The 9,563-nt window shown below is 65.7% G+C and overlaps 1 protein-coding gene across 1 annotated transcript in view; it reads left to right on the top strand.

The window, feature by feature from the left end:
* The window catches only part of LOC144219900 (maestro heat-like repeat family member 5), a gene marked incomplete at its 5' end in the record, with an annotated part of 67,602 nt that overhangs the window by 53,718 nt on the left and 4,321 nt on the right, over nucleotides 1-9,563 (top strand). Inside the window, 4 exons of the mRNA XM_077750017.1 lie at nucleotides 491-714; nucleotides 5,300-5,437; nucleotides 5,685-5,799; nucleotides 9,254-9,430. Of these exons, the coding sequence (XP_077606143.1) occupies nucleotides 491-714; nucleotides 5,300-5,437; nucleotides 5,685-5,799; nucleotides 9,254-9,430 (654 nt within the window). The remainder of the gene's footprint in view (nucleotides 1-490; nucleotides 715-5,299; nucleotides 5,438-5,684; nucleotides 5,800-9,253; nucleotides 9,431-9,563) is intronic.

Genomic DNA, 9,563 nt, shown 5'->3' with positions numbered 1-9,563 from the left:
TCCCGCCCTCCCTGCCGGAAACCACACAGCAGGGGTCAGCAGGGTGGTCTTGTCTGTGTCCCTCGACACGCAAAACCCTGTCCCCCCACCTCAAGAACGTTCTGGACCAAATGCTCCAGTGGGCACGGGAAGCCCCAGGCCAGCCACCGTCTGGTGGCTCTGCCTTCCAGGGCCACGCGTCCCCAGCTTCCACTCACTAGACACCTGCTGCGGGCAGGCTCCATGCCGGCGGCAGCGTGGGAGCCCAGCGCCTCACGGCCCCGCCGCCAGGGCTGCAGAGGGGACGGCGGCCTGGGACGGGAGGCTTGGGGAGCATCCCCCAGATGCGCTGGGTCCAGGCAGGGAGCCGGGAGGGCCAGGGTCCCCGGAGAGACAGCTCAGCGACATGGCCCCGGCCCGGGAGGCTGGGACAGGGAGGGGGCACTTGTGGAGGATGCAGGGCCCCCAGACCCCAGGCTCGGGAGCTACAGCATCCCCCCTGCCCTGCCAGGCCATGAACTTGCTGCACCAGCTGCAGTTTGCCCACGAGTTCAAGAAGGCAATGCAGGAGGCCTACCCGGAGCTCCTCCTGGCCTTCCTCACCCAGATGCACTACGTCTTGGAGCTCAACCTGCCCGAGGAAGCCCGGCCCAGCGAGGAGGCCTGGCCCAGCGAGGAGGCCCGGCCCAGCGAGGAGGCCCGGCCCAGCGAGGAGGCCCAGTCGAGCCTGCAGAGGTAAGGGGGCTGGGAGGAGGCTCAGGCTCCACCTGCAGGGATGAGGCAAAGACACTAACTTCCCAGGGCTGAGAAACACGGGCGCGGCCCACAGCACCAGGCACCTCCTGTCAGTTCTGGAGGCCAGGGTCCAAGTTCAAGTTGTCGGCAGGGCTGTGCTGCCTCTGAAGGCTGTAGGGGATGACGCCTTCTGCCTCTTCCTCCCCCGGCGCTGCTGGCCGTCTCCGTGCCCCTGGCTGTGGACACTGTTCCCACCTCCCCTTCCTCGTCACCTGGCGGTCCCCGCTGTGTGGCTCTGGCTCCGCTTCCCCCTTCTCGTAAGGACACCAGTCATGATGGATTGGGGCCACCCACACGGCCTCATCCTGACTCCATTCCATCCTCAAAGACCCTGTTTCCAAATAAGCTCACATCCACATCCATGGGGCCCAGGACTCAGACAGGGACAGAGCTTCGGGGTCGGGGGAGTTCAAGCCCCGAGCACCGGCCCGGCCAGCGCCGCCATCAGCATGGAGGGGCTCACGGGAGGCACGTGGCCGGTTCACTTGCTACCGGAGGGTCACGGGGCAGCAGACAGGGGCGTCCCCAGGCCCCTGCGGAGCCCCGGATGGCAGACGCCCCGCGGGGTCTCCTCGTGTCCGTGGCTCTGAGCCCGGTGCACTCCTGCACCGACGCGGACAGTTCGGCCTCCGCCCCTGCCTGAGCCGCGGGGCAGACCTGCGTAGGAGGGTCCCGGCCCCACCGGCTTGGCCACCATCCAGCCGCCACCTGCCCTCCCTCCGCGCCGGGTCGCATCCTGAGAAACCCAACACGCACGCCTTTAAAAACCGCCGGACCCGACGCTTTTCATTTGTTTGTGTTATGATGTGTTTCACGTAATTTGTCAGTTTTAACAGCTCTCCCGAAGGCGCGTCACTGAAAAAAAATGTCATTTCTTCTCGTATTGCTTCTGAATTCGAATGTGCATAAAGTCCTTTTTTTATTCACATCAACCATGCAAAATGCATGAANGGTGTGTCTGTCGGCTCCCCCAGGGAGGGGGTGTGTCTGTCCGGCTCCCCCAGGGAGGGGGTGTGTCTGTCCATCTCCCCGAGGGAACGGGGGTGTCTGTCCGTCTCCCCCAGGGAGGGGGTGCGTCTGTCCATCTCCCCCAGGGAGGGGGTATGTCTGTCCGTCTCCCTGAGGGAACGGGGTGTCTGTCCGTCTCCCCCAGGGAGGGGGTGTGTCTGTCCGTCTCCCTGAGGGAACGGGGTGTCTGTCCGTCTCCCCCAGGGAGGGGGTGTGTCTGTCCATCTCCCCCAGGGAGGGGGTGTGTCTGTCCATCTCCCCCAGGGAGGGGGTGCGTCTGTCCGTCTCCCCCAGGGAACGGGGTGCGTCTGTCCGTCTCCCCCAGGGAGGGGGTGCGTCTGTCCGTCTCCCCCANGGGGGTGCCTCTTTCCCTCCCCCCCAGGGAACGGGGTGTGTCTGTCCGTCTCCCCCAGGGAGGGGGTGTGTCTGTCCGTCTCCCCCAGGGAGGGGGTGTGTCTGTCCGTCTCCCCCAGGGAACGGGGGGTTTTTTTCCGTCTCCCCCAGGGAGGGGGGGCGTCTGTCCGTCTCCCCCAGGGAGGGGGTGCGTCTGTCCGTCTCCCCGAGGGAGGGGGTGCGTCTGTCCGTCTCCCTGAGGGAACGGGGTGTCTGTCCGTCTCCCAGGGCCCCTGTACAGCTTGTTTCCCGGGCCGGCCAGCACTCAGGCAGCTCCTGGCCTCTCTCTGGGCGAGTCCTCTCCAGGGAGGAGGGAGGTGGCCCAAGCCACTGAGGGACAGGCTCTCCACCCCCCGCCTGGCATAGTCCTCCGGCTCTGATTGGCCTGCCCTCAATCACATGCTCGCCCCTGAGCCAATCACCTCAGCCACAGGGGCACACGGGGCTCTGGTGGACCAGGCGGGGCTCCCATGGCCTCCTTGAGCCGCCTCTGCCCAGAGGAGAACCCAAAGGGCCCAAAGGAAGGGCAGGCCAGCCGGCAGCAGTGCCAGCAAATAGCGGGGGACGGTGGGGCGACAGGCAGCCACACCCAGGGCCAGTGGGTCACCGCAGCCCAGGGTCTGATGCCTGGCCGACGTGGCACCATCGAGGGGGACACAGGCCAAGGAGGGGATCGGGGCACCCACTGCTCAGAGGCCCCGTCTGTGGGTGCCCCCGGCAGCACGGGGATGGCACTGGATACCGGGGATCAGCCCAGTGAGCGTTAATGCAGAATCAAGTCTCTCAAGTCCCTGACACCCTGCTAAGCTGGTCCAGCCTCTGGGACCAGCAAGTAGGGGTGTCGTCTGGTCCCTGAGGACCCAGCATCTGGGCTGAGACCTGACTGATGGTTGAGGTCCCTGGGTGGGGGCTGGGAGGGCACAGAGCCTTAGGGGGAGGAGACAAGTACGGAGGGAACAGGAAGGAGGCCCTGAAGGCAGCCTCCACACGGAACAGCGGGGAGCCATGGAGGGCTCTATGCAGAGGGAGTGGCAAGGTCCAGTTGGCACTAGGGATGGGTGGCCAGAGTGGGCAATGTCCAGGTGAGGGAGACCCAGCACTGCCCTCCAGCAGCTAACATGTGGCCAGGGAAGGTGCCCCAGGCAGGCTTCACACCCCTGCACCCTCCCTGCTCGCCTCAGCCCATCTGCACGCACGGCCAAGGTGGCAGAGCCTGGCAACAGGAGGCACCTTGAGAAAACAGCCACCACCGGTGGAGACGTACAGGGGTGCAGCCGCCGGCGGGGAGGTACAGGGGTGCAGCTGCCGATGGGGACATACAGGGGTGCAGCCCTGGCAGGGGAGGTACAGGGGTGCAGCCGCTGCAGAGAGCAGTGTGGCGGGTCCTCTGAACACAGAATCACACAGAATCCCGCGTGCTCCAGCAAGCCCACTTCCGGCAGGGGCCCCCCGCAGGGACCCCGGTGCCTGCTCACCTGCGGCCACAGCAGCCTTCTTCTCCGGAGCCAAGACGGACGGACCAAGAAACTTTGGGCGGTCCACACAGTGCTTCAAAACGGAAGGACGCCCTGACACCTGCTACGACGGGCACGGGCCCCGGGGACAGACGCTGGGTGGTGAGCCCGTCCCAGGACAGCTGCGTGGTCCCCCTGCCGCCGCCGGACCCTGGAGCCCCGCGTCCGGGCACACAGGGCACGAGAGGTGTCAGAGCCGGGGAGGGACAGAGTGCCCGGAGCTGGACGCAAGCAGCGGCTTCACTCCGCCGAACCGTGCGCGCAAAGGCGGCTCGGGAGGCTTTACGTTGTGTGCTCTCCCACGGCTGAAGGCTAAAGGAAAAGTCAGGAGCAGGGGAGGCGGGGGGAGGGAAGTGGGGACAGGACCACGGCCTGGGCTCCGGGCGGGCGTCGCTGGGGTCTCAGGGCCCCGTGGGGCGCGCTGGTTCACCGGGACGCCCCAGTCGGCCCCCCGCCACCTCTCCAGAAGCCCCTTCCTGCAGCTGCTGGGACAAGGCAGCTGTGCGGGGTCATGCCCGAGGTCCCCCAGGACCGGACGCTTCCAAGCATCGTCACGGACGGGACAAAGTGCTACTCTGCCCTGAAGTCCCCGTCTCCTGAAACTGTGGTCACTCTGGCTGAGCCCAAGGCCCCGGAAAACGGCACATCTTGGGTCGACACGACAAGCCAGCTGGTGTTGGGGTGGACGCCACCGCGAATTCCATCCTGTGACGCTCGGGTTCACAAATCTGCTCGGAGTCGTGCTCGGTCCACACTGGCAGAGGCATTCTGGGAGCTTCCGCGCACGTCCAGGGCAATTCGACCTGTCGCCCGGGGCCAGGACAGACATGACGGGGCGCCGGGCGGCCGGGACGGGACAGCCAGGCCCGCCTTCCTGGGCCCTCGCCCCAAGCCCTGCCTGTGGTGCCCAGCCAGCCCCACGCCTGTGCCCAGCCCGGCGCCCTGCAGGCTTGGAGCCAGGCCACCAGGACTGGGCGCTGGGCCTCAAGCACCCGGGCCCGCCCTGCTGTGCATCTGGAGAACTGCCGTGAGTGCACACGCGCGTGCGCCAATGTGACCTGGATTCTCTGTGTCCTCCGAGGGCAGGGGGACGTCAGGAGTGCCGGCCGGACACTCGTCCGGGCCTCCGTGACCCCACGCCCCCCAGCGCTGCTCCTCCCTCCCTGCTGTGCCCTCTCTGTATTCCTGGCCCCACATTTAAAGGGCACCATCCCTTCAAGGCTCGGCCGGCACCCTCTGCCCCTGTGACTTGGGAGACGCCGGTCTCTGAGGCGCCCTCCAGCCCGTGCCCTGAGCCACGGACGTGAGGCGCCTCCTCTGAGGCCCTCCAGGCACCCCTCACCCTGACCGTGCACCCATCCAATCTCAGGTCCTCCCTCCTGGAGGGGGCACCCTCCAGGCTCCGGCCCCAGCAACTGACGCTAGGGCACAGCCCCGGGGTCCGAATGGCCCCATGCTGCCCCTCACCCAGCACAGCTCACCCCCCGGGAGGCCTCCAGGCCGCTGGGGCCCTGAGCCAAGACAGGAGCCAGAAGGTGCCTTTCTGTCCTGGGGCGGATGGGCACCCTCGCTGGGGCAGGGCCGGCCGGTGACGCGCCCTGTCCCCGCAGCACGTCACTGGAGGCCCTGAAGGGTCTGCTGTCCAGCCCCAGGCACTGGCAGGACTTCGCCCACATGGAGCTGCAGGGCGCCTGGAAACTCTTCTCCAGCACCCACACCTACCCGCAGGGCGTGCGTCTCCTCGCCAGGTAGGGGCGGGGCTGGGGCGGGCCGGCCACCACTTGTCCAGGACGCTGGCTGTAGGGCCGCCTGTGAGCACAGCCCCACGGACCCACAGCGCGCGCACACTGCCCTCTGGCACGGAAGGCGGTGCCCCCCCACCCCGTGCACGATCACACGCACATCCCTGGGGGCTGTGGATACGGCGTCTTCTCCCAGCCCCACCCCTGCCAGGGGGCGGCAGATGCCAGGCCCAGCCCCCCTCCCCTCGCCCAGGGCCATGGTTGAGAACCACTGCGGGCACATCAAGGCGGTGACCAGCCAGCTGCTGACCGCCGTGCGCAGCGAGGAGGAGCGAGAGCGGAAGACGGCCGTCCTCATCCTCACTGAGGTAGCGGCCTGGACAGGGAGGCGGGAGCCCCTGGGACACAGCGCCCCCTCCAGCTGCCTCTGTGCCCCATCGGACCCTCCATGGGCCGAGGCCCACCTGGACGGGCCCCCACACCCCCTCCTTCCCGCTCCTGTCTCCAGGGCGGTCCACGGTCCGGGCCGGGTCCCCCCCGCGGCAGCCCCCCGTCAGTGGCCTGGGCAAAACTGTCGCCCCACCCGCCCCCGCCCTGCCCTCGCNATCTAGCCGTCCACCTATCTACCTATCCACCTGTCCATCCACCCATCCATCCACCATCCACCCATCTACCACCCATCCACCATCCACCCATCTACCCACCCATCCATCTACCATCCATCCATCTACCCATCTATCCATCCATCCAGCCATCTACCCACCCATCCATCCNCACCCATCCACCCATCCATCCATCATTCATCCACTTATCCACCCATCCACCCACCCATCCACCATCCACCCATCTACCCACCCATCCACCCACCCATCCACCCACCCATCCATCCACCACTCACCCACCATCCATCCATCCATCCACCATCCACCATCTACCCATCCATTTGCTCCTTGGGCCCTTCATCTATGATACATTCTTTCATTATTTCTTTTGTTCACTCTTTATATATCATTCGCTTACTCCATTATTCCCATTTGCTCTGTCATTCATTCATTCACTCAGCCAGTCAGTCAGTGGGTCAGTGGTCAGTCATCCACACACCTGTCTCCAGCTGTCCCTGCAGGCCGTCAGTAGGACGTGGCCGTGTGCCCCCTCTATGCCCCGCAGCAGGTGGGGCCTGTGGGGGGTGGAGAAGACAGACAGGAGGGCTGCCAGACCAGGACGGCCAGGGCCGGGGAAGGGGCGTGGCTCCAAGTGGGGTGGGGCTGGTGGCCACAGCGGGGCTGGGGGGACAGGCAGGTCCAGAGTGTGCCCGGCCAAGGAGGCCGGCTGGTGTGCGGGCGGCACAGGCTGAACGGAGCAGGGGTGGCGCAGGGCCCAGGGCTGAGGCCCATCAGCACTCACTGCCCCCACAGCAGAGAAGCGCCCCCTGCAGGACTCTCAGGACCGTTCCCACTCGCCGCTGCGCCTTCGCCTCCACCTCTGCCTGTCATCACACACAAACTGTACCAGCCAGGTAGTGTGCCAGGAGGCCAGAAGTGTAGCCCGTGCACCAGACCCACGCTACCTGCGGCGTGAACAGGGTGGTGTGCATTTCTCTCTAGGGGTGCGGCCGTCCTGGTCTGCTCCTCCTCGTTAGCTGTGCACCCCTGCCTCGGGCGCTGCCCTCACGGGAGCATCTGTGTGGCCACCACCTTGCCCACTCCAGCCACCTGGTGCACACCCTACCCCTTGAGGCCACGACCCACAGGTGCTCCAGTCCGGCTGGCCAGGCGGTCACCCTGAGCTGCAGGGAGGCGGAGGGGGCGCCCATCTCCTCTGGGCACCACGCGGCCAGCTGTGGCAGGGCCCCTGTGTGCTTGCTGGAGGTGGCGCAAAGGCACCAGGAACACAATCTGAATGAAACATCCAGCTGCCGTGGAGGAAGGTGGGGAGCCCTCCAGGCGGCACCCCCCCCCACTGCCAGCCTGCAGGCACTCATGTGCAGGTGCCCTGTGACCTCCCGCGGGGGGACTCCTCACTGGGCCCCTCAGCACACGGGCCGAGTGGCTTTTCCATCCACGTGGCCCAGGATGCCTCGCTCGCTTGGTTTCCCTCCCACGTCTTGGGTGGCCCCCTCCCTGGTGTCTCCTCCTGCCCTGGCCTGGCACCGGATGGCGCCCCAGGACTGCTTCCCATCCCCGCCCCCGCCTTCGCCGCTCCCTTGCGGGCCCCCTCCAATCTTTAAGTGCCATCTACCGGCCGACTGCCCCCAGATCCATAGCCCAGCCCCAGACCTGAGCTCCAGCCCTGACTCGCCGCTCGGATCCCAGCCGGCGTCTCAAACTCCACATGCCCACAGCAAACTCTGTCACCCCCACAAACAGGCATCTCCTGCAACCTGCATCTCAGCTGACAGGGACCCCAAACTGGGGGCTGTCCAGGCAATCAAGAAATCCCAAGCAAGCCCAGAATCCACCTGTTCTCCCGCTCCAATGCCTCCCTCACTGAAGCCCCCAGCATCTCCCCCAGGCCACTGCACACACCCCCGTCCCAACGGCTGCCCCTTCTCCTTTCCAGTGTAGACTCACCCAGCAGCCAGCAGCCTCCTGTGAGGTTGTGAATCAGTCTCTTCTCTGCTCACAAACAGGTAGGCATGCTCCTGCCTCAGGACCTTTGCACATGCTCCCTATGCTGGAATGCATTCCCAGCACGTTTGTAAGGATTTCCTCAGTTTTCACCTTCTCAGTGACACCTTCTCTGATCCTACTTAAACTTTTCTAACAGCCATGGCCTCCTCCACGGCCTGCTCCACCCCCTGCCCTGCTTTATCTTCTCTCATAATGCTCTTCACCCCCTTACACTCACTGTGTTGTGCATGCTTTGTTTTCTGGTCCTTCCCATAGAACCCCTTTCTGCTGTTCACTCCCAGCACCCGAGTCCCGTCCCAGCATCCTGCCTGTACCCTGTAGGTGTGCAGAAAGGGTTTGTTACTGTTAGAAGTCATTTGCTTAAAAGTTAGTACGATAAAACCAAACGGAGCTCAAGAAGCCAGTGAAGCGGCCGAAAACTTGTTCTAAAGTTGTAACAATCACCCTGGCTCTCACAGTCACTGGTGAGGGGCCGGAGGGCAGGACACATCCACTTGCCGACACGCTGCTCTCCAGCCATTCACCTGGACATTCACGAGCAGCAGGCTAACAAGAGGCACAGACAGAACTGGCTGCGAATGAATTGAGTCTTGTTTAAAGTAGTGTGCAAGCGGGAAGTGGTCGTCGTAATGTAGAGGGTCCGGGACCCTCCTGGGCACCCGAGTCCCCTGTGACGTGGAGAACCGTGACCTCAGTCTGTGTGCAGCTGACCCACCCTGTCTCGTCCAGGCCCAGGCCCCTCCTGGCTGACCCGGGGGAGGCCGGGAACCGGGCTAAAGGCCAGTGAGGTGGGGGAAGGGAAGCGTGGTCTCCAAGACTTGGGGGGGTGGGGGGGCTTCTGGCCAGCATGGCGACAGGAGAAAGAAGGAGCTGGGAGCCACCTGGCACAGGGTTAATACCCCTGCGCCCCAGGAGGACCCCCTCAGAGCGAAGCCCTGTCGGTGACCACACAGCTCCTGGAGGGCAGCCCAGGGCCGGATCCCAGCGGATTTAGGGGCACAATGCCGGGCAGACGTGCAGGGCCAGTGCCGCCCCCCAGGCCAGGCTGGGGGCTGGGGAGGGGCAGCGGAGGGAGGGCCTGAGGTGGTTCGGGTCCAACCCGCAGGGCTGGGGTGGGGCGCAGGAGCCCTCCCTGGGTCCTGGGTAACCAGGGTCCTGGTTACCCTCCGCCCACCGGCCCGCATCCCCCCAGGGAAGCCTGCTCTGCGGACAGCTGCCGGCCTTCCTCGACGGCTTCTTCCACAGCAGCGAGCAGGTGGTTGTGCAAGTCATGGGCACCGTGTCGGATGTGCTGCACAGCCTGGGCACAAACGGCGCGGTCGCCCAAAGCCTCCGGGTCGCCTTCAACGCCCGCTCCTTTTTCGACGACGTGAGTGTGCCCGGGCGGAGGCAGGCACATGCCCTGCTTATGCCCCCCTCCTGTGCCGGCCCCTGGTCCTCAAAGGCAAGGGGACCCCGGCTGCCCTTCTGCTGGCTGGCCTGGGGGCTGGAGAGAGGAGACC

The sequence above is a fragment of the Crocuta crocuta genome, unplaced genomic scaffold, assembly GCF_008692635.1.
Source record: "Crocuta crocuta isolate KB4526 unplaced genomic scaffold, BGI_CrCroc_1.0 scaffold119, whole genome shotgun sequence".
Lineage (NCBI taxonomy): Eukaryota > Metazoa > Chordata > Mammalia > Carnivora > Hyaenidae > Crocuta > Crocuta crocuta.
The sequence above is the reverse complement of the archived record's forward strand: the minus strand, read 5'-3'. Positions and strand labels throughout refer to the sequence as shown.